The following is a 26,099-nucleotide window of genomic DNA, read 5'->3' on the forward strand; positions in this document are numbered from 1 at the left end:
TACCTTAACGTTTATAGTCGGCAACACATATGACAAAAAAGTCCAAAAAGGTCCATGGGGCTTTGAAGGAACCGAAGGAAAGGAGGTCAGCCCGTAGGATCGTTTGCTATTGCATAGAAAATAAAAAAACCAATAATTGTTTTAGGAATTTTAATGGGATAAAATAAAACGAGAGTTAGAATCTACTTATCGTTAGACAATCACAGTTTGTATTTTTGCACTACAATAATACTACAGCATTTGACAAAATACGTTTAGAGTATAAGCATATTTTTTTTTTGTATTTAACAAGTTATTTTGCATAAAATTTAATCCGATTACATATTTATTTTAAAAACTAATTAGAAAATTACAAGTGTAATGCTATTTAATTCGTACTACCTACATCAGTCTATAATTTCTTGTCATACCCTCATTTTCTTGAACGTCACAAACTACTATTATCCTTCAACATTTACAATTGTAGTTCTTTTACTTTTCATTCATCTCAAATTCATGGAAATTGCGTAATACGCCAAAATACGAGTCGATCTCTCTATAACAACAGTTGACAGCCTCCAGGTAGAATTCTTTACGTAAAACTTGTATAGTGCAGTCGTCAGCAAATTCCGTAGGAAAATTACGTACTTTGTATAAAATATTTAGATAATTGAGAGACAGTGATAATTGTTTATCCGAAATCACAGAATGAAAGTTTAATTCATATAAACACAGTTTATGCGTTCGTATATTTTTTAGATCATTTAACGTACACATTCACGTACGATAAACCACAAAAAGAAGATATATGACAAATTAAGATTATCTTATGAGAGGCTAATCATCATTTGGATCATCATCAATACAATGCTTCACCTGCATAGATCGAGTATCAACACATTGAACTAAAAATATGTACAGGCCCTTAACTGAAAAAATACACAGATCTTAAAACACTATTAATGTCAAAGTCTCCTTTTTCTGGCACTTTTTGTAGCAAAGCATTTACGCGTTTCTTGTTTGAGATACCGACAGCGCCATTTTTTAATTCACTGGAAAAAAAATTGTTAAGCTTCAGAAAATTGTTAAATTGAAATTTTGTATTATACATCGTTTCGACAAATACAAGTTCAAATGAAGCCATATTTAGTTCGATTCCTAGTATGATAATAATTGATTTGTTTAAACATAGATATACGAAGAATTTTCCGACGAACTCCCTAAAGCGTCGACATCAATTGGCTTTGGTTGGTTTAGTTTGTCTTCCATACAATGATACACTCTACATAGCATTACACCAACTGTCAATAACGACGAAAATACACAGGCCCTTCAGTGTCGTTATATATTACACTGTACTTCATAAAACTCCAAATAATTGATCATTAAATAACTTACTTTTCTGAGTAACTGTATCGTTTGACCATGAAATCCGACAAATCATTGAGTATGGGCTGTGAGTGAAGCGCCACAAATTGTTCACGGCATATCTGAAATAAAATTAATAAGTTTCATTTAATCTTTGTAGTCTGTGATAATACAGATACGGATAACTCTTCCGTTTTCTAATATAGTATAAAATAACACAAAAACAATTATAAAGTATGCATTGTTTTATATTCTGTTTTATAGTAGAACGATTATTATTCGAGAAATATTTATTCACGATTTTTTTTAGAGTATGGTATATTATTTATTTATAGAAAATAGTTAGTATATATAGTATAAATAGTAAAAAACAACACGAAAATATAACAGATGTAACAATATGTAATATATGTATGGTCACAGATCTATAATCGATTTCTTAACTAAGCAAACACTTTTTAAACGGATTGAAGCTATGTATTATTATTATAAACTTATAATTATTTACATAATTTTAAATTTAAAATATTTTGTCTTCAGTCACCGTGACCACGCACGCTGTAAATCATGCGAAACATTATAGCAATAACATAGCTTCAATCCGTTTAAAAAGTGTTTTCATAATGTGTAAAAGCTATGTTAACAAAAGACAATACGATTTCTTAACTATTTAAGTGTATGTGTGTGTGTGCAAAAGAGTTTTTAAAACTATCATTTTTTTCATGGACAGATTAGACTTAAAAACTCTGTACAGTATCACATACTTTTCTTGGCCGGTAAGACCATCGCTGTAATTTCAGTATTGCCAGTAAATAAAAATTAACCATTATAAGAGGAATAATTTGTCTAACTTAAAAATTTATTGAAATGTCTTTATAAAACAATGTCTAGAACTACAGTTCTAGTTTGAAATGAATTCAACACTAACACTAATATCTTTTAAGATACTTAGCAATCAGAACCTTTCGGTAACTAAAACTTTGCCATTGTAATTAATAAAGCAAGGACTAAAAATAAATACATCTGTCACAGTCTGACATTTCAAAATGGCGTCGGAAGTAACAAATGGCCGCCGGCCAAGAAAAGTATGGTGTATTGTAGCTTTGACAGCTACTACGTTTTTTACAGTTTTGGACAGCTTTGGTAAAATGTCAAATTAGCAAATGTCACTACAAAACTGTCAAAGTATTGCAAATATGTTTTTTTTATATTCATGAACATATGGTTCAGAACTTCGCTCTCAACTCCATTCTCATACCTGGTTCATTTGGTCGACGGTATCAGGGTGTGTCCAAAAGCAGTCGTGCACCGAGACGAAGGTCACCCCCGCAGCCTCACAATGGAGTCCCGTCAGCATCATGTGGGACGAGTCCAGGGAATGGATGAAATTTGGCGGAAACGCGTTTCGTTGCTTCATTGTGCATGGACGTCTGGAGACAAGCGTATAATCGGAACTTTGCTTTTGTCAAGTTAGATCACTAATATAGGTGTTAGTGATGTAACCTGTAGACGTATTTTAATCTGAGCCGTCGGGCAACAAATGCCACTGACAGTATGTGCACGCAATGCAAGCGGTTATCGATACTTAGCTACCTGCGCACGCGGCAATTTTTTTTCTTACAAATAAAAAAAAATATTTTCAGATAGTGAAAATTATTCCTATGAATACTTAACATGATTTAGCATATCGATCGGACCTATCCCGTTATCGATATGCGCCCCTCCTGTAGACCTGTAAGTGCGAGCGAGATAGATGCAAATTTTTGCCGCGCACCACCGCTATGTGGAACCAGATATCCACTGAAGAATTTCCGAACCAATTATTACTAGGGTCGTACTACCAACGAACTAGGGTCCTTCAAGAAAAGAGCGTACCAATTCCTAAAAGGCCAGCAACGCACTCGCGAGCCCTCTGACATTGAGAGTATCATCTGGTGAGCCTCCGGCCCGTTTGCTTTCTATTACATTAAAAAAAAGACAAATACGATTTATGACCCAAAGCCAGAGTCCATAATGCGTCGACCATAGTAGTATCTTCCGAATAAATCTCTCTTTTAATATTTTTGTTGTAATTAGACAGTTTTAATTAATAAGCATTAACTACAGTTAAACTCACGTAACATAATAATCCTAGTATATAGTATTTTGGCAAATAAATATGAAATAGAAAGTGAAAAATACATACTGGTGTAAGTCGACAGGCGGTGCGCAAGGCGAAGTGGCGGCATTGCCACGGCGGTAGTAGGGCTGCAGCACTGGCAGGCCCAAGGGTGTTCGCCATTCTACACTCTCCCCGCATACGCCTGATATTAACCTAAAAACAACGCCTTTTCTATACTTTCGCTTTTTTAAATTTATTCACAGAACATTAAAATATATTTTTGTGACGTACACTATAATACTGTACTAGACACAAAACGCACACGTTTTAAATGAATTAAAGATATTTTGTGGTTTTTTTTTTTAATTTATTCACAGAAAATTAAAATATATTTTTGTATTGACGTACACTATAATACTGTACTAGACACAAAACGTACACGTTTAAGATGAATTAAAGATATTTTGTGGTTTTTTTTTAATTTATTTACAGAAAATTAAAATATATTTTTGTATTGACGTACACTATAATACTGTACTAGACACAAAACGTACACGTTTAAGATGAATTAAAGATATTTTGTGGTTTTTTTTTAATTTATTTACAGAAAATTAAAATATATTTTTGTATTGACGTACACTATAATACTGTACTAGACACAAAACGTACACGTTTAAGATGAATTAAAGATATTTTGTGGTTTTTTTTTAATTTATTTACAGAAAATTAAAATATATTTTTGTATTGACGTACACTATAATACTGTACTAGACACAAAACGTACACGTTTAAGATGAATTAAAGATATTTTGTGTTTTTTTTAATTTATTTACAGAAAATTAAAATATATTTTTGTATTGACGTACACTATAATACTGTACTAGACACAAAACGTACACGTTTAAGATGAATTAAAGATATTTTGTGGTTTTTTTTAAATTTATTCACAGAAAATTAAAATATATTTTTGTATTGACGTAAACTATAATACTGTACTAGACACAAAACGTACACGTTTTAGATGAATTAAAGATATTTTGTGGTTTTTTTTAAATTTATTCACAGAAAATTAAAATATATTTTTGTGACGTACACTATAATACTGTACTAGACACAAAACGTACACGTTTTAAATGAATTAAAGATAATTTGTGGTTTTTTTTTTAATTTATTCACAGAAAATTAAAATATATTTTTGTGACGTACACTATAATACTGTACTAGACACAAAACGTACACGTTTAAGATGAATTAAAGATATTTTGTGGTTTTTTTTTAAATTTATTTACAGAAAATTAAAATATATTTTTGTATTGACGTACACTATAATACTGTACTAGACACAAAACGCACACGTTTTAAATGAATTAAAGATATTTAGTGGTTTTTTTTTTTAAATTTATTCACAGAAAATTAAAATATATTTTTGTATTGACGTACACTATAATACTGTACTAGACACAAAACGTACACGTTTAAGATGAATTAAAGATATTTTGTGGTTTTTTTTTTTAATTTATTCACAGAAAATTAAAATATATTTTTGTATTGACGTACACTATAATACTGTACTAGACACAAAACGTACACGTTTAAGATGAATTAAAGATATTTTGTGGTTTTTTTTTAATTTATTCACAGAAAATTAAAATATATTTTTGTGACGTACACTATAATACTGTACTAGACACAAAACGTACACGTTTTAAATGAATTAAAGATATTTTGTGTTTTTTTTTTAATTTATTCACAGAAAATTAAAATATATTTTTGTATTGACGTACACTATAATACTGTACTAGACACAAAACGTACACGTTTAAGATGAATTAAAGATATTTTGTGGTTTTTTTTTAATTTATTCACAGAAAATTAAAATATATTTTTGTATTGACGTACACTATAATACTGTACTAGACACAAAACGTACACGTTTAAGATGAATTAAAGATATTTTGTGGTTTTTTTTTTAATTTATTCACAGAAAATTAAAATATATTTTTGTATTGACGTACACTATAATACTGTACTAGACACAAAACGTACACGTTTAAGATGAATTAAAGATATTTTGTGTTTTTTTTTAAATTTATTCACAGAAAATTAAAATATATTTTTGTATTGACGTACACTATAATACTGTACTAGACACAAAACGTACACGTTTTAGATGAATTAAAGATATTTTGTGGTTTTTTTTTTAATTTTACATATATTAAGAAAAACACTTTTGGAACGGATTAAAGCTATGTATTATTTTTGCTGTGCTACTTTTGACATTTAACCCCTTTCGTCTTCAGTCACCGTGACCACGCACAGTGAAAAGTACGCGAAACGTCGGAAAAAATTTAAAATTTAGTATTATGTAAATAATTATAAGTTTTAAAAATAATACATAGCTTTAATCCGTTCAAAAAGTGTTTTTCTTAATGTGTAAAAGCTATTTTAACAAAAGACAATACTATTTACATATATTTTCAGCTGAAAATATTGTATACTATACAGTTTATCGTATCAACGTATCTATTTAAAATTATAGATTTTCGCCCAATATATTTGAAGATTTTAACAATTTTAATTTAAAAAAAATAGGGCTTACTTGGCACAGTCGGTGAACCAGTCCTGTATAAGTTTAGTAGATGTGAACATCTCCCGAAGACTGTCGAAGGTCTTCGTCGTGAGATATTGGGAACAGGACCAAACGTGCTCTTTGGGGAAATCGTCTATATCTGTAAAGGAAACGATAAAAATCAATTCTTGGACAATTCAAGAGGTGTAGGTGGAAAAGTTTCTCATTGGTTCACACGTGGTAGAACTGAAACCTTCAAAAACAAAGTTTTTTATACTAAATAATATCTTAATTAGACTTTTCACTATTTAAACGTAGGATAAAAAATTTAATTTTAATTTTTAAGTTTATTATCAATCTTTAATTAAAATAAAATGAAAAAGCGACAGTAAAAAGAGACAGACATATAAATTCATAAGATTGAACATGGGAGAAAATGAGATAGGGAGCATTATACAGTGTATAAACTTTTAATTAAGTGTAGTAAGAAGTTTTCACTTCAAAAAGTTTCTATAATTAATGATATGTAAATAAAATTGATAAATTTCATCTTATTTTATAATTGAACTACTTACTTGACTTATAAATTTTTTTGCACATCGATGTTTTTTTTAATTCAGAAAATGATCAAATACACACTAATTTAATGTTCATACACTGTATAATGCTTCCTATCTCATTTTCGCCCACGTTAAATCTTATGACTGTATGTTTCCGTCTCTTTTTAGTGTCGCCTTTTCTGTTGCATTCGGTTTGTAATCACGACTCTAAAGAGGTTTCATATCAAAAGAGAATATTTCTTTTTTAAATTAAACAACCACAGTGAACATATTGTAGTCCGTTTATTTTACAAAAGTATTTAAAATAAATATCATTATTAATAACGTATACATTGGTGTTCGTATGATATTTTTTTTTCGACATCATAGGGAACAAATTTCTCATGTCTAGTATATATCTCCATAGATTGATAAACTTTATTAAAACAAATTTATACATATAGGAATACATATCTACGAAGGAAATTTTGAAATCAGCTACAAAATATATAAGTTATTATTTCCTCACCTTTAAGCTGCTTAGCGATCTGCAGCCGGGCACCGAACCTGGTAACTCCATAGACAGTGGTCATAACCGTCTGTTTGATCACTTTTCTTCTGACAAATCCGTCCAAGACGATCGCTGGCTGGACGCCAGCTTCAGCATCACGGACTCGCATTGTTTCAATCTAAAAATAAAAAATACGTTTTTACTCGCGGAGACTCCATCAAATATGCATAGTCATATTATAAAATAAATCATTGATTTTTTTGACGTGACACCGTTTGAAAAATCGACGAACACCGCTGTACGCACGAAAATAACTCATTGTCCAGTTACGCTCATTGTACGTTTGCGCATCTCTAACTTTATCTCTCACTCGATTGGCCTATGCGTCCGAGGATTCAATTCTTTGTATCCATACAACATAGTGGTGAGAAAAACACTTTTTGAACGGATTGAAGCTATGTATTATTATTAAAAACTTATAATTATTTACATAATTCTAAATTCTATTTTTTTCCGACGTTTCGCGTGCCCACGTCCCAAGTCACCGTGACCACGCACGCTGAAAAGCACCCGTTCAAAAAGTGTTTTTCTTAATGTGTAAAAACTATGTTAACAAAAGACAATAACATAGTGGTAATTCAATAAAATTACCATTCAGCATTTTTTTAAATAACATAGAACATATAACAATGTGATTGGAGGTGGTGATCTGTGGATCAGAAGATTAGACTTGTCGCAAGTGAAATATCGACAAAAATCGTAATATTTAGACAAAAGATAAAAAGAAAACTTGAACAACAGTTTTAGAAATTCTAAATTTTTCACTTATTCATTTTCTATTGAGTAAAAGTTCAATTTTAACCAATTCGATGTCCTTGTCCGATGTTAATGGTGTAAAAATCACCTTATTCTCGTTATACTTACCAATGCAGCGACCTCGCTATAAACATCTTGCGGTCGATCCAAAGGCGCAAGATTAACAGCCGACGCCCCGGACGAGTCCCCGCCCAAAGCTGCATAATGTTGCAGCCCATTGCACGACCCGTCTTGGTGAACAGGGAATCCGCACATGTACTCTGCAAATATCATTCAAAAATAATAAAAGGTTGATCCCGTACCCAATAGACCCCCATACATTATTAAAAAAATAAATCAATGGCGCTACAACCTTTTTAGTTCTGCGCCTCAGATTTCTGTATCTGTTTCATGATCATTTGTTAATCTAATAGGCAAGTAGGTGATCAGCCTTCTGTGCCTGACGCACGCCGTCGACTTTTTGAGTCTAAGCCAAGCCGGTTTCCTCACTATGTTTTCCTTCACCGTTCGAGCTAATGTTAAATGCGCACATAGAAAGAAAATCCATTGGTGCACAGCCGGGGATCGAATCTATGACCTCAGGGATGGGATCCGCACGCCGAAGCCACTAGGCCAACACTGCTCGTGTTTATATGATCTAATGATTGGTGGGAAAGGATATATGTATATCCTTTTTTTTCCATAAATACTAACTCGGCAGTGGGATGCTTAGGGCTGTATATCCACAGCCTGTAAGACCTGACTCCCACGTAACCTTTAAAAAGACAGAACACTGCCTTTGGTAGTGGTCATATACGAACATAATAATTTATATCCGTGCTGATAACATAGTGTCGCCTGATGAAGAACCGTCTTTCAAGAGTCCATCACTTTCCAGTTATATAAATGTTACGAGCTAGGGGATCGGATAGAAAATGCCGTAGATTTCTTCAAAGGTTTATTTCTTGGTAAATCAATGAGGAATTTATGGGCACAAATTAATAGCAGAGATGCACTAATTACACACAAAACAATCACTAATTACTCCACTTATGCACACTTCACACAGTACTTTATCACTTGTAATCACTTTATTCGCACTTTATCGCTTCGGTGTTTCTCTCTTGTTATCGCATTCCAAACTAAAGGCGACTAGTCGCCTTTCGGCTCGCTTATATATCCCTGGCAATAATTCTAAACAATATTCGAGAACTCTCTAGGCGGGCTTGCTACTGAATAGCGATTGCACAATTCTAGAACGTCCGCACTCTTTGTCTCTTTCGCACGTTGCTCCGTCCTTGTCGTACGGCGTTCTAAAGTTCTCAGTCTAGTTTCGAGAAAGTTCTGATCTCTCTCTCTCTCTCGTATTATTTCGTCCTTGTCTCACACCTAGAAAGTTTGGTCTAGAATATTCCTTCATCAAAGGGGTCTCCTGAAAACTGCACCAATCGACTACACATGTTGTGAAACTGACTGAAAAAAGGTTTCAGCTTCCTGAAAACTAGGGTAACATTATGGAAATTACAATTTTCTAATATGTGATTGACCCTCTCCTGAAACGGTCAGAAATCATATCACAGCCTGCTGAAAAGTTCTCTAACTAGTGGAAAAACCTAGAAACATTGTAGTCGACCCGTCTTCGTAACATAAAGAATGAAATAATTAAAATTATTTTTTGAAACTTTAGGTAATATATTTTTATCGCCTTTGGGAGCGTTCAAGTATTACGTAACGAATTTGCCCCCCCCCCCCCCAAACTCCTCTTGTAAAACGTTACGATGCGGGGCGGCTATTAATTACGCGTTATTGTTAATATTATTTTCCACTTGCCAGTACTTTACACCACATAATGGTAAGTTTTAGTTTTATGGCGTTTCATGGGGGGAGGGGGTTAAGAATCTCCAAAAATTGCGTGACTTAATACTTGAACGCTTCCTTTCCTTAAAGAGTTGTGGGTCAAACGTAATATGCCGTATGATCAGTTGATCAATCACTGAAGCGTACAATAGTTTTACAGCCACCTGTCTCTATTCTTCACAGCGTAAACACATGTGAGAGAAAGGTACGAATGTATACACAGTGTAAACATTTTTAACAAGTTGATTTGTATAACGTAGTGCAACCTTTTTAAATAAAAAATATGAAGTTAGTCTGTGTTTCCTTTGCAACTAACCAACTGAATTGGTAACTAACCAAGACAAAAAAAGATAAATAAATAATGTGTTTATAATTTAGAGATATCCTTTCAAAACACTAAATTCACCAACTTTAACGTGCATACTATTACGTTGTTAAAATAACTACTACACTTAAACATTTGACATACTTATGAGCCACTTAGAACCTGTCCTTACGCACGGCTTAACTGTTTTTCAATAATTTAATATAATAATCATATGGCGAAAACATTTGCTATTTAAGCTATTATAATACCTTCGGGGTTGGGTGACCGCACGGCTTTGGCGATCTCCATACAACAGGCCAAGGTTTGCCAGGGCTCTTCAGAATTTTTCCACCAACCAGCCCCATCTAACGGATTGTCTGCCGAGTCTAGGATCTGGTCAATTATGCTGTCTGCGAATTCTATCCTAAAATATCCAAAATAGACAATCTGAATAACGACTACTAAAGTCGAATGTGTACGCAATGCATCCCAATTATCGATACTCGATCGCTACCTGCGCACGCACTCCTTATTGGTTGTTACGAGTAAGGATTGTTATTATTCTATAAAAATTAAATCCCTTAAAAATTAAATCTTTTATTTTTAGATAACGAAAAATTATTCCTAAAAAAATACTATTTAGATTATAAAATAAACTAGCGGACCCATGTCCGAAATTTGTATTTACTTATTAAAATATTCGACCAACGTGTATATGTTTATAAGTTCATTTTTATCAAATCAATAATATAAATCTGAAATCCACTTGAACAGACACAAAAAATATCTATCAAAATTGGTTCGTTTAGGAGAGGAAAACACCCAAAAAAGATTTATACAGAAAAACATTGGTATTGAGATATTTTAACTTTTGTTAATTGGTTGTTGCAACCCTTAATTTCATAGCTTCTAACAGAGTTGTATCATTTTACTTAAACTCATAATTGCCGCTAAACATGATATATCATAATATATTTAAACAAGTGATAAAAATACTTCTATTTATATTTATATAGACCGCCCAATTAATACATATTTTTTAATTCCAAGAAAATAAACAAAATATATTTTTAATAATCATACCTCTCTTGTACCGTACTCCTTTTTTTAGTCCCAGTTAGGTTGATAGCGTGTAGTTTGAGCCAGTAGAGGCCGCGTTTGCCCAGCGGCCTTTCGCGTGCGAGCATGAGGAGCGCACGTGACGCGTCCGCACCTAGAGCGGACACGTGCGGGCCGACTGCGTATACGCGGCCGCGGAAATCCATGTTGTGTGGTAACCAGAACATTCGTTCTCTAAAAAATAAGAATTGATAATGATGACTAATTATTGTTTGTTCAAAAATTTCTCGAAAGCTCAAATCCAATTAGATTTCATCAAAATCGATTATATTTTTTGAAGGTCCACGAATACCTTAACACGTACGTAAATAGTAGATTATATGGAGTATAATATTAATATACATAATTGTATTTAAAAAAAAATCATTAGTGTAGGTCACACCTATTAATATATTAGGTCCTTACATATGAAATTGGCGTTTTGTATGGGAGGAACAAAAAGTCGAATATTTTTAAATATAATATATTTAATTAATCAAAGTATGAACCATTTTCTATGCACTTTTGCCATCTCATAGGTAGTTCATTGATACCTTTACTAAAAAAACCAGTCGGACGGGAATCAATAAAATCTGTGAAGGCGATTTGGACTGCCCCATCAGAGTTAATTTTTTCCCTTGTAAGAAGTTGTCCAAATTTCGAAAAAAAAATGGGAATCTGTTGGAGCAAGGTCCGGGGAGTACGGAGGATGTCTTAGACATTCCAATTGAAGCTCTCCTAATTTGGTAGCCGTCTGTGGTGCAGTGTGTGGTCTAGCGTTGACGTGAAGTAGCAGTGGCGTGGAGCGATTGACCAGCCTAGGTTGTTTAGCCGTTAGCTTTTCCATCATGGTTTGAAATTGCTGACAAAAGACATCAGCCGTAATAGTCTGGCCATATTTGAGAAAACTGCAATGAACAATACCGGCAAACGATTACAAGTAACTTTTTTGGGGCTAATTTTCGCTTGGGGCAGGATTTAGCTGGCTGATCAGAATCCAACCATTGCGCTGAGCGCTTCCGATTATCGTAAATAATCCATTTTTCATCACAAGTAATGATTCGGTTTAAAATACCTTCGGTTTAAAATGTAACGCAGCAGTCGACGCGCGTTTGCCGGTTTGCTTCAGTCAATTCGTGAGGTATCCACTTTTCAAGCTTTTTAATCTTCCCAATTTGCTTCAAGTGAATTAAAATAGTTTTATGACTAACACCGCAGCCTACAGCTAACTCGGACGTGGTTTGCGATGGATCCGCTTCCACAATAGCCTTCAATACTTCATTATCAACTTGGGTCTCAGGCCGTCCACAGGGCTTGTTCTGCAGCTCGAAATTTCCAGAACGAAAACGTTGGAACCAAAAACGGACTGTGTTTTCTTTTGCAACATGACCGCCATACACATCATTCACCCTTCGAGTCGTTTCCGCAGCACTAGTGCCACCGCGGAACTCGTACTCGTAAATAATGCGATACTTTAAGGTTTCCATTTTGTAAAATGAGTGACGCAAACAGAAAAAAACAAATGAATGACGGTCATAGAAGCACAAATACATGAATAAATAGCCGAACAAATTTGAATTTGGAATTCCTTACCAAAGAGGAGAACATCGTGATTAAAGTGGCCAGTACGAAATACGCCAATTTCATATGTAAGGACCTTATATTTAGAGTTTTTACAATTACAAAACTGATTAAAAATTTATTTGCTTGTGTTATTGTTTAATATTTAATTTTTTTATATAAAATGGGGCAAACGGGCAGGAGGCTCATCTGATATTAACTGATACCGCCACCGCCCACGGACACTCAATGCCAGAGGGCTCGCGAGTGCGTTGCCGGCCTTTTAATGAAGAATTAATTGTATGCTCTTTTCATGAAGGACTCTAAGTCAAATTGGTACAAAAGCACTTAGACTAGTGTCTTTTGAACAAATAATGAATACTACTTATACGGGATTAGCGGTCTACCTAGAAGCAATACAGAAAATATGTTTCTGGTGAAAACTAAAGAAGAGAAGAGAAGGAAATACAAAAACAACCTGTAATGATTGGCCAAAGACAGCTTGTACAGCGAATCACACCACAGCGAATGCATATCTGCGCGTGCGCGGTTTAAGGCAATTCGTCGTTTGTATGAAATGCTGGCTTCCGAACCGTTGGATGGCTCTTCTATTTCTGATAACTGTAGAGAGGAAGCCGGAGGTGGAATGTCTAGCTTTTTATCACCGCCCGATCTAGAAACAAACATGTTTTCTATCATTAATGCAGGGTTCCCGACACGAAAGTTGAAGTCGTTGGATCTCTTGCTTGTATAACATTAGGTTTATCGTCGAAAAATGTTTACAGCACCTGAGGTGGTTACGGACGAAACTAATTTTATACAAAATATATATTTCTCATCTAAAAAAATTGTCGAATGATATAGTTCTAATCCGCGAGAACTTCGATCCCCGGCTCGGCTCTAATGTACCTTTCTATGTGCGCATTAAGGACAAAATTTATGCCGTATAGCAGCAAAGAAGACCTTTTATGGCAAAACAAATATGACGAAACAGATTACAGGTATAGGAATCTCAGGCCAAAATAAAAAAAATGGCCAAAAATGTAGGGCCATGTTTTTGTTAATACATCAAAATAAATATGACATAGAGTATGGTATACAGCAGTGTTGGCCTAGTGGCTTCAGCGTGCGACTCTCATTCCTGAGGTTGTAGGTTCGATCCCCAGCTGTGCACCAATGGATTTTCTTCGTATGTGCGCATTTAACATTAGCTCGAACGGTGAAGGAGAACATTACGAGGAAACTGCTTGCCTTTGACCCAAAAAGTCAACGTGGGTCAGGCACAGAAGGCCGATCACCTACTTGCCTATTCGATTAACAAATGATCATGAAACAGATACAGAAATCTGAGGCCCGGACCTAAAAAAAAAAAGGTTGTAGTGATTTATTGGTGGAATCCGCACTCCGTCCGGTCCGTTGTGCGATCAACAGTATATCTATTAAAAATACAAAGAAATATGTTTAACTAATGAAAAGTCTTGAATAAGACTTTTCTAGAGAACTTACCGAAACAGTTTCAGCTGCAAATCGAGTATGGGTTGGTTTATGACCCACGGGACTTCCCCCAATTGGTTCAAACTATCAAGCACCGGGTACAAATCCGCCTGAGGGGCCTCTCTGAGACGTTGCATTTGACTCATCACGTATATTGGCATTCTGTAATAATTAGCCTGATTAAATCAATACACTATGACTACAAAGCAAGAACAACGGACAAGATTAAAATCTGCAACAGGCGGCCTTATCGCTTATAAGCAATCTCCAGGCAACTACTAAAAGATAGCTAAAGGTAGCACAGAACAGGCCAAACAACATGAATAACTATACACAAGCGGGGATGAAAATTCATACATTTCACAAGAATTTAAAGAAATGCGGAAATAATCACGTCTGAGAATTTTTTTATATGTTATGACAAATTAACTATAATCAGAACTATAGGATACGTTTTGTCCAGGAACAGTCCAGACTACACGCGACCACAATTCTTCGTTCTCGACGAGCGCGTTCGTTGACGTACATAGCGATAACTCAACTTACAATACTGCTTCTTTAGTCTGTACCAACAGTGACAACGACTAAATAAAAAAAATCTAGAAAATTCTAGATTTCTAGCCTGTTTGAAATTAAAATCACTATAGACTACTTGCTTTCAAAATATATATCTAATTCATTACTCATAGAAGAATTATGAGATATATATGTATGATAGAACATATATAAAACTGTCGGCATCTTATTGCGAATTAAAGAAGTATATGTAAATTTGTTATAATCTTACTGAAACCCAAAATGTTGTTACGAAGACGGGTCGACTACAATGTTTCTAGATTTTTCCCTTAGAGAACTTGTCAGCAGGCTGTAATATGATTTCTGACCGTTTCAGGAGAGGGTCAATCACATATTAGAAAATTGTCATTTCCATAATGTTTCCAGGAAGCTGAAACCTTTTTTCAGTCGGTTTCAGAACATGTGTAGTAGAGTGGTGCAGTTTTCAGGGGACCCGTTTTCAGGCGTTTTCAGGCCTAGGTATACCCCTTTCATGAAGGAATATTCTAGACCAAACTTTCTAGGTGTGAGACAAGGACGAAATGATACGAGAGAGAGAGAGAGAGAAGATCAGAACTTTCTCGAAACTAGACTGAGCACTCTAGAACGCCGTACGACAAGGACGGAGTAACGTGCGAAAGAGACAAAGAGGGCGGACGTTCTAGAATTGTGCAATCGCTATTCGGTAGCAAGCCCGCCTAGAGAGTTCTCGAATATTGTTTAGAATTATTCCCAGGGATATATAAGCGAGCCGAAACGCGACTAGTGACCTTTAGTTTTGAATGCGATAACAAGAGAGAAACACCGAAGCGATAAAGAACGGATAAAGTGAATACAAGTGATAAAGTACAGTGTGAAGTGTGCATAAGTGAAGTAATAAGTGATTGTTTTTGTGTGTTATAAGTGCATCTCTGCAATTAATTTGTGCCCATAAATTCCTCATTGATTTATCAAGAAATAAACCTTTGAAGAAATCTACGGCATTTTCTATACGATCCCCTAGCTCGTAACAATATATACCAATAATTGACAAATTAAAAAAAAACTTGTAAAAAGATATAACGTGTTCGTACCTTACTAGCGGCGTGCCAGTCAACAAATAAGCAGCTGGCGCAGTGGCAGTGAGCCAAGGCGTGGGCGGAGACACGGTGGGCGCCAAAGACGTGCGCATACGCAACGACGGACGGGACGTGGCCGCACAAAGACGTATGAGCACGGGGTGAGGTTTCAACTCTAGACGGTAATAACGACCCCACGGACGGTGGACTTTATACACCGCTGGGAGGTTTTTACTGTAAAATCAATTACAAATTTTTCAGTAACAATAAGATCGTTTAAGTCTAACATTTCAGCGTCCTAGTAATAAAAACAAAATGTTCAAAGATTTTAATATGTATGTAACGGGAAAACCATTTTGGCTGGCGTGAGTGACGTTAACGAGACGTCAAAATTTTAACTAAATAAATGAATCAACAATAATTTTAATTATTTGTTTAAAATGCTCACTTACACTTTGCTTTTGGGTTTGAAGAGATTCACATCTATCTTGATGTCATTTATAATGATATTGTAAAGGAATTTGCCAATGTTCTGTCGTATTTCCTGTGACCATGGATTCTCTTCTATATCCTGAAAAATATTCACAAGGCATGTCTTATAAATGATGTTTTTCGAAAGCACCTAAGTATACGAGTTCATGACTAAACATTACCCCCAATAGGGCTTAAAAGACAACGTAAAATAATAACCGTTTCACTGGGAATTGAACCTAGGATCAGAGACAGCCCTTGCATTGTCTTGCAGTCTTATTTTTAGTTGCGAATTCAGGAAGGTTGCGACATCAGCATCATATATATATTTATAGAACAGGGGGTTCGACTGATGTTAAGTGATACCGACGCCCATTGACACTCAATGCCAGAGAACTCGCGAATGCGTTGCCGGCCTTTAAATAATATATGTCGGAGAATGAATATTTAAAAATTCCCGCCACTCTGAAGTTAGTCGTAGAATGCAGTGATGTAAAGAAAGACTGTCAACGTTGACAATTGACAATGCCTAGTCTGTGTGATCTACCAAATGTCAGTGGCGCGACTGTTTCGTGGTAGTAAGTGAATTATTAAGTCACTTGAGTTTCGAACGTCGCCTGCGCCGGACGTGCGCACTGACTGTGTTTAAATATTAAGTTATAACGTCGGACGACGGTAGTAACACCAATTTTGCAATTATTAATCGCGTTGAATCTGCGACATATATATATATTTGAAGTATAGCAATTTTGATATTGATATTCGGATATTGTGGAATACAAAAATGAAGGGAAAGACGTCGCTATTGGAAATTTACAAAAACGACGTAGGAGTAGAAAGGACGCTTCTCTGACTCTGCAGGTCACGTGAGTTGGGGAAATCGGATATTGTTTGATCATTGAACTATTTTTAAACAAACTGAAATTGTAATAACAAAAACTTATTTTACCAATACCAAATGTATATGCATCTTTATTTCTTGTATATTTATAAATAACTAGCTGCCCCCGCGAACTTCGTTTCTCCTTAATGTGGTTCTAGTTAGCCTTAATATCGTGACACAAAACAATAATTTCACTGTATGATCGTCACTATAATTTGAATTTGATTTAAACTTCGGTCTAAGTAACACGTGGTTGGCTATCCTAACACCAAAAATTTAAAAAGTAGAAATAATTGAATTTCACGGTATTTCGTTTACTACAAAATAAATTTAATTTATACTTTAGCCTCAATGACACGTGGTAATCATGATATTGAATTGTAGCTTATATGACACGTTTGTCGGTTTACCATAGCAGTGCCATCTATTGATTACTTACTCAATCCAGTCGAAAAGTATCGACATCTGTTAGAATCTTTTGGAGTTTACTGATAATTGTGACCGTCAATTAATTATAGACAAATAATTTGCAATAAAATAAAATTGCGACTATAATTAAAGGTCTAAGCTATCCTATCTCTTAAGTTGGACCAGACTGCTCACGGTGTGCCAGTTTAATTTAAAATCGGTTAAGTAGTTTAGGAGTCCATCGCGAACAAACATCGTGACAGGAGATTTATCTTACCAAACTAGCGCCCATGTTGTTCTGATGCACGATAAGTTGCCAAGCCTGACGCCCATTGTAAGCTCGTCCCGTGTCATCCAAAGGAAATCTTTCTAAATACCACTTACAGTATTTCTTGTAGACTTTTTCGGTTTTCTCAAGAACTCCATTCTTTTTATATTGATCTATTTGATATCTGAAATTGTATTTTTAAAATATCAATCGGACAACCTTTGAGATCCTTCATTAGTGTAGCTAAATGGTACCAGCAAACAGGAGCTTTCCAAAAGTTGCGTGTCGGAACTAATTAAGTCTCGATGACTTAAAAGCTTGCACAGATCTTTATAAATTGCTGAATACATCAGCTGTCTAACAAAAAACCGCAACATCAACGTTTAGGAGACACATGTCACATACACAGGTGTGTTATAGTTGGAAAACCTTTTTGCTCCTTTGAGAATTAAATGTTCCTGCGGTTTCGCGCGTGGATAATATTCAGTGTTGGCCTAGTGGCTTCAGCGTGCGACTCTCATTCCTGAGGTTGTAGGTTCGATCCCCGGCTGTGCACCAATGGATTTCTTCGTATGTGCGCATTTAACATTAGCTCGAACGGTGAAGAAAAACATCGTAAGTAAACCGGCTTGCCTTGGACCCAAGTCGACGATATGTGTGAGCCACAGGAGGCTGATCACCTACTTGCCTATTCGATTAACAAATGATCATGAAACAGATACAGAATCTGAGGCCCAGACCTAAAAAGGTTGTAGCGCCATTGTTTTATTTTTTATACATAAACCCGCTGAAAAGAAAATTTCCGCCACTCTTTTTAATCGCCAAGTATTGAGTCATACAAATTGTTTGAACTGGAGCAAATCAATCCCAAGGTTCATAATATTCGTCAAATTTATAAAAGGCTTATTGATTAATTAACGTTTAGCGAGAGTTTTGAATTTATTAAGATAATTCTCTAAGGGAGCGTTCAAGTATTACGTCACGCTATTATTATTATATTATTGGAGATTCTTGCCCCCCCCCCCCATGAAACGTACCATAAAACTAAAACTTACCATTATGTGGTGTAAAGTACTGGCAAGTGCAAAATAATATTATCAATAACGCGTAAATTAATCCTCGCCCCGCATCATAACGAATTACAAGAGGAATCCCCCCCCCCCCAAATTCGTTACGTAATACTTGAACGCTCCCTAACTTCGCTTTGTTGTAAAATTTGTCATAAATATTACTGTATTTTTTTTGTTTTTTAATGAAGTCGTTATATTTCCAGATACACAGGTTAATTGAAAGTCTTACTTGTTGTACACCTGAGCTCCCAAGTCTCGCTGGAGCAACTTGAGTGTGGGACTGTACGTCTCACTTCCATCCACCAACTTCGTTATCTCACCCATTACTAGATCAACTATCTCGTCGACCTGAAAATAATATTATATTTTGTAAATACATAATTACACTTTTTATTATGAAAATCGGGCAAATTTTCTTCATAAAGATATTAGGAATATACTCTCGACTACTATAAAGAATTGCAAATTCTAAATCTCCAAAAATACAATATCACTTTCAAAACTTTCTTCAGATTGACATTATGTATTATTATAAACTTTTAATTATTTAACATAATTTTATTTTTTTTTCCGACGTTTCGCGTGCTTTACTAACTAAACTATAACCCCAAGACAAACAATCCGCAAAAATAGAGGACACCGTGAGTCATTTCTGCAAAAACCCGTCATCTTTTAGTCGATACCAACTCCGGGGAAATAAATACAGATAACACAACTTTCTCTGCAGCTGTGATACTTTTGACATTCAACACCTTTTGTCTTCAGTCACCTTGACCACGAACGCTGTAAAGCACGCGAAACGTAGTAATTACAAGTTTATAATAATACATAACTTCAATCCGTTGAAAAAGTGTTTTCTTTAAATGTGTAAAAGTTATTAAAAAACAATACTTTATTCAGATTGTTTTATCCAAATAACATATTTATTTCCAAAATTAAAGCATCATCTAACCAAGATATGTTGCGATCAATTGACTAATTGCATTATTATGTTTTTAAGTATTATTTATTGAAGTTATACTTCTTTTGGTGCGTCGTAAATTTTTACGATGCGCGCGCACATCGTTACAAAAAACCTACAACCTGAAGTTATCTATAGTCAAGAGTTAAGTTTTTTTCTATTGTTAGAGTCGCTTTTCCTACAAACGTAGAATAAATTTTTTGAAAAAATCTTGTGACGCCAATGTACGTCTAACACGTGTACATAAGTAAACACACGTTTTTTATTTACACATACGAATTACAATCAATACACAAAAATTTATTGCAACCGGGCGGTATCAATCTGTTCCGGCAAAAACTAATTTAAAAAAACCAGTAAAAACTAAAAGGATTGTAAAACAGTGCAAGAGTGCGATACTTAATAATAATAATAACACAAATAAATTAAATAAAATCAATGAAATCCTACAATTAATAAGGCAATTGATAACTTATAAACTCACTAAAACAGGAACAATTACACCAAATTATACATAGGTACTGAAAGTGACAGACGGAAGTGCTTAGATTATAAGCCTACACAGTGAAATAATTGCTAAAGTTTGTGTGCTATTAAATAATATGTAACGACATATGTATGTGTATATATATATATATATATATATATTATATAGAACAATAATACAATGTCACATCTAGCAAAAAAACAAATTCGAACAATGTTCTATTTTTGCTTAGTTGACTGATCGAGATTTTTATGTCTACCCACATTAATGTTGTTGTTTTGTTTTGTTATTACCTACATCTGTGCGCTCTAATTATTCATCTTAGTTTTACATATTATTTACTTGAGATATAAATTTATTCTTAAACCGTACCAATACTTCATTATCAACTTGGGTCTCAGGCCGTCCACGGGGCTCGTTCTGCAGGTCGTAATTCCCAGAACGAAAACGTTGAACCAAAAACGAACTGTGTTTTCTTTTGCAACATGACCGCCATACACATCATTCACCCTTCGAGTCGTTTCCGCAGCACTAGTGCCACGGCGGAACTCGTACTCGTAAATAATACGATACTTTAAGGTTTCCATTTTGTAAAAAGGATTAACGCAAACAGAAAAAAACAAATGAATGACGGTCATCGAAGCACAAATACATGAATAAATAGCCGAACAAATTTGAATTTGGAATTCCTTACCAAAGAGGAGAACATCGTGATTAAAGTGGCCAGTACGAAATACGCCAATTTCATATGTAAGGAACTAATATTAGTATGGCTTATATCAGTTGTAATAATTATAATAGGTTGTTACCTCAAGCACTTTAAGATATGGGTACAACGTGATAGCCGAGTGCGAAGCGTTGCTTCGTGATTTGAGAGTTCCCAAATTTCGTAAAAACGCTTCCTTTATAACTTCCCGCCATACTTTTTCTGCGTCGTTCCATAATTCTCGCTGGAATTAAAAATATGAAGAAAATTTTAATCGGTTAATACTAATAATAATATTATAACACAAATTTATATTAATACAAAACTTACAATATGTATTTCTCTAAATAAAATTTGAGACAATTTTATCCTTTTTTAAATTTATTTTCACCATATTTAATAACTAGAATGTCTATCTAAATCAGTGTTTCCAAAAGTTGGGCCCAACCTTCAGGAGGTCGGACTGGCAATTATATTGTTAACTATTTGAAAACTCATTAAAATTATTTGGAATTTTAAAATCAGTTTTTCCTTATGTTTTGAAAATTTACTGTGATTCTTCAACAATTTCCTAGTAATTTGATACTAAAATTTCTTAAATATACAATATTTTTTTTGATATTAATAATTGGATGTCACATATTGCAAAAATAATTACAGAAAGGTTATGGGACATGGCACAATAAAAGGTTTTTAAATCTTAAAACATCACACACCAATATAACAAATTACAATTAAATACATTATATAATACTTACATATACCCGGACACTGGCAGATTCCTCATCTTTTATAGCAATATTCTCAACATCAATTTCTCCATTCATCTCCATTGCTATTTGTTCTGCACCTTTAGCCTTTAAATCTTCAAAGGATAATAAATCTTCTGCTGGTGATCTAAATAGCCCTTTTCGTTCATCTATATTATCCATTTTTAGTTTATTTAGTAAGGGACAATCATAATCCAAAGGGGGCGGTGTATATTTGGGTTCAAAATGTGGTTCAATACGTCGAACAGCTTGTAGAACCGTTTCACGTTGGTCAAATAGGAACTTAGATTTGTCGAGTAGGTCATTTAATTGTATACCCTGGAGAAGAATATAAAATTTTGTGATTAACTGATATAACGAGTGCATTGTTTTTGGTCCCTAAAACCAGTTTGACAACATTTTGACACATGCATGATTGAAGCTATGTTTTATTATAAACTTATAATTATTTTACAAAAAAAAAACAACGTTTCGCGTGCTCTACAGCGTGGTCACGGTGACTGAAGACAAAAGGTGTTGAATGTCAAAAGTATCACAGCTGTAGAGAAAGTTGTGTTATCTGTATTTATTTCCCCGGAGTTGGTATCGACTAAAAGATGACGGGTTTTGCAGAAATGACTCCCGGTATCCTCTATTTTCTAGGATCTTGGGGTTTTGCATTTGCACATGCCATTGATTTTTGGGCCGAAGGAAGGTTTCCTCGTTGTTTTCCTTTACCTTGTAAGCCTACTGTCTTCTGAGTGCGACAATTATCACCAAGGTTCTAGGTTCGATAGCCAGCTTGTACCAATGGTATTTCTGTCAATTGACACTCGATCGTTCGGTGAAGGAAAACAACGTGAGGAAAACCACATACCTGCAGAATGTCACGAATCAAATACAGAAATCTGAGGCCCAGACCATAAAGGTGGTTTAAAAGCCAATGTGTTTTTCTTCTCAATAACTTGCCTCCCATTTTTTATTTAATTTAATTTTTTAAATTAGTAATTGATTCATTATATTTTATTTTATTTTAATGAATGCCAAAGCTTTGGTGGATAGAGGTATTGCAACCAATTTGAATTCTACTGTTACATAAAATAATGTATTTCTTTTAAAATAAATAACAAATATAAGTAGTACAAGTGCTAATTTTACACATTGATGCTTCAGTTAAAATATGATCAAATAAAAATATAATTTTAATCTATCTATATATAAATTTCTGCATACACATTTGTGTTACTGTAATGTTGAATAAAAAAAATTAATTCAAAAAATTATACCAAAATTATGTGAACAATATCATTTTTAAAGACTTAAAAATAACTAACCTTTTCCTCCATTACTTGTCTATAGTAACTCAAAACCGTATTCTTGTCCTCCACCTCACTTCGCTCCACACACTCAAACATAGCGGCAAATGTTTGTGCATTAACAGCCACATCATTGTGAAGCATTTGTGATAGTACCGATTTTGCATTGCCCAGCTGCCCCTACAAATATTTTATTAAATGTATTAATTTGTATCAACTTACTTGCTTAGAGTGCTACTTGCACCTCTAAGATTTGATCTTTAAAAATTCTAATCTTAGAAAATACAAATTATACATTTTTTCACTTGTTAAGTCAAGTGTAATCTGTTGCTGCATTGCAGCTATTTGTTACGAGCAAATATCAATTTATTCCATGCATGAAATTTATAAAAAAAAATATTACCAAGGAAGCATGTCCATGTAAGAGAATGTTGTATATTTTAACATTATTCACTTGTGGCAGTTGGGCATTCTTTGAACCTCTCAACAAATAATATTTTAGAACTCGATCAGCCTGAAAAACCATATTAGTCCTGAATAAATGTCTCCTTTTTTTCTTCACTTGTATGCAATCAGCCCTTTTATAAAAGCTATAACATTTTATAACTTTGTGGCAATTAGTTAATGCAAAACCACTGATTTGTTGTCCCTCCGTAACTCGGAAACTACCAAACTGTTGAGAGTCCTGCTCTTGTCTGCTGAAACATGCAGTTCACCGTTTCCAAGAGGCCCTAAGCTAGCTGATGTGCTGTGTGCTTCCTCGACTGTAGTATATTTATGGATTTAATTTATCTAAGTAAAAAGTTTTCACACACAATTTGTTGCCTCTCCTCAAAAATTTAGATTACATAGTGGTGTCAAACCTTATCTAACACAAAAAGATAAAGAGATGCGAAACCAGGGCAGTGTCCAAATTTTACTAATTAACCACATTACATTTCATTTGTGATTTATTTGGTTAAAGATGTGTCAGATAAGAATAAAAATAGCAAATTATTAGTGTAAGCTCATTTGGATTTTGCACATATATTAATTATTTGTCAAATCTATAAATATTATTCCTCTATAGAACTCAAAAATCTAATTCTTAAACTTATACTTAGATAAGGTCTCAATAACTATAAAATTATTTAAATCAATGTTTATCTTTTTTTTACTGTAAGCTACATATGTCATATGTTCTGATTATTATAGATAATATTATTTATACTCATTAGGATTATAACAAAATGTTTTTTTTTACCTCAGCCACCATATTCAGTGAACAGAGAAGTTGCAAATGTGAAGACAATGTCCTTTGCAATCCTTCTTCTTTCCCTCTCCGCTCCAGTTCTTTTATATCTTCTTTCATGTTGATTTCCTGCACAGCTCTTCGCTTGTCACGTAGTTTTTTACGCTTGTCTTTCAAAGCTTTTTGCCTGCAGACAGGCATATCATCTCATAATTAAAAATATTTAAAATTGCATCAGTATCACCTTATTTGCATAAATCTTTAAAAAATACTAGAAGATGCTGAATATTTATCCATTATAAAAAGCTCAAGACTACTTAAATACTTACGCTTTTTTAATATCCAAATTGTGTATTGCTTCAATTTTTGAATTTACTATATCATGACTCTGATTAATATCAGCTATCTCATTCTGCAGAGCTGGATCCTCACAAATTTCTTCTAGTGCTTGATGTGATAGACCCTGCAATCTATAAATATAGGTACTTAACTAAAAATACTAAACATTGCAAACATAAATACAGTAATTTTAGTAAATTAGTTGGTGATCTCTACTGAGAAAGAAAAAAATAACTTTCCTTCTTTCTCATTTACTAATTATAAAGAAAAACAACTGTCTCAAAACTTACTGCAAAGTGCTCAAATGACCCATGAGTTCCTGATCATAATTATCCAACAGTTGATTATCTACGAACAGTTCTCGGAATACTGCATGTGGGCTCTTTGGAACTGGGTCTGAAGATTTAGATTCAACAGGCTCATTATAATCAAATTCTTGAGTTACACCTTCATTAATGGCATATCTAAGGTCCTGTAATCTTTGGTCAAATAATGTAGCTTTTCTAAAATCGTAATAACTCTGCTTGACCATATCATTATACTGTTTGGTTTTAAATCTATTTTCTATAGAAGTAATTTTGTGATTTGTAAATATTAATGCACATTTATCATCTTCTAGATTAATTTCAGATGGTTTCTTTAAAATTTTCTTTTTCACTGTCTCCAACAGCTCAGGATCAACTTCAATATTGTTTACTTTCTGTAAAGGCTTTGTCAGTTGATGCAGTTGTCCCAAAGAAACTGAACTTGATGCTAATTTCGATAAGTGAGAAGCATGTAATTTACTAATTGACACTTTTGATTCCAACATACTCCCATGATTTACTGTAAATTTAATGTCCAGTAAGCATACACACAAAATTATACATTAACATCATAAATATATTTACCAACCTTCTAAGAGTTCCCCATACTTTTTATAAGCTTTGTGTTTGATTTTTTTCTTATGAGTCTTAAGTGCACTGGCTGTTTTCGTTGATTGATGTCTTATAGAATAGACGTTTTCTACGACACAATAAAAACAATCACGTTATGCAATACTATATGATATATATAGGTTATGATTATTAAATTGTTCAAGTATATTATGTATATATACAGTGAAATCATAACTTATAATACACATTATTTATAAAGTTAAGATGTAAATTACCTGGAGTAGAAGATGATTGTAGGATTTTTTGGCAAAATGAGCATTTTACCTCTGTAACCAATGAGTTTTTCAAAACATAAAGAGAAGAATTATTTAAACCTTGTAAATTGTTTTGATATATGTTCCGGGCCGAAACTAGCCGGTGCATTTTATAAATATTATGTTAAAGACCTACATAAAAAATATTAAATCAATTTCTTCAAAAACCATGCGGAATTCTTATTTAGAATCTCAAATTTATAAACACCAAAACACGTGAAATAGTT

The 26,099-nt window shown here is 33.8% G+C and overlaps 1 protein-coding gene across 1 annotated transcript; it reads right to left on the minus strand.

Annotated features, from left to right (window-relative positions):
* Positions 1–135: 135 nt before the first annotated feature.
* LOC123713052 (DNA-directed RNA polymerase, mitochondrial) lies at positions 136–26,096 on the minus strand. Its single transcript, XM_045666540.1, has 24 exons — positions 25,834–26,096; positions 25,575–25,685; positions 24,971–25,505; positions 24,671–24,811; positions 24,354–24,528; positions 23,514–23,624; positions 23,129–23,290; positions 21,804–22,133; positions 21,149–21,289; positions 19,121–19,239; positions 17,831–18,005; positions 16,244–16,362; positions 15,807–16,025; positions 14,191–14,340; positions 13,163–13,357; positions 11,110–11,319; positions 10,296–10,450; positions 7,992–8,143; positions 7,086–7,245; positions 6,048–6,177; positions 3,533–3,661; positions 2,606–2,777; positions 1,378–1,469; positions 136–1,031 (listed from the first exon to the last, which is right to left on the minus strand). The coding sequence occupies exons 1-24, from the start codon at positions 25,979–25,981 to the stop codon at positions 905–907; spliced, it is 4,158 nt and encodes a 1,385-aa protein (XP_045522496.1). The 5' UTR covers positions 25,982–26,096; the 3' UTR covers positions 136–904.
* Between the last annotated feature and the right edge of the window lie 3 nt (positions 26,097–26,099).

Source organism: Pieris brassicae, chromosome 8 (genome assembly GCF_905147105.1).
Source record: "Pieris brassicae chromosome 8, ilPieBrab1.1, whole genome shotgun sequence".
Classification (NCBI taxonomy): Eukaryota; Metazoa; Arthropoda; class Insecta; order Lepidoptera; family Pieridae; genus Pieris; species Pieris brassicae.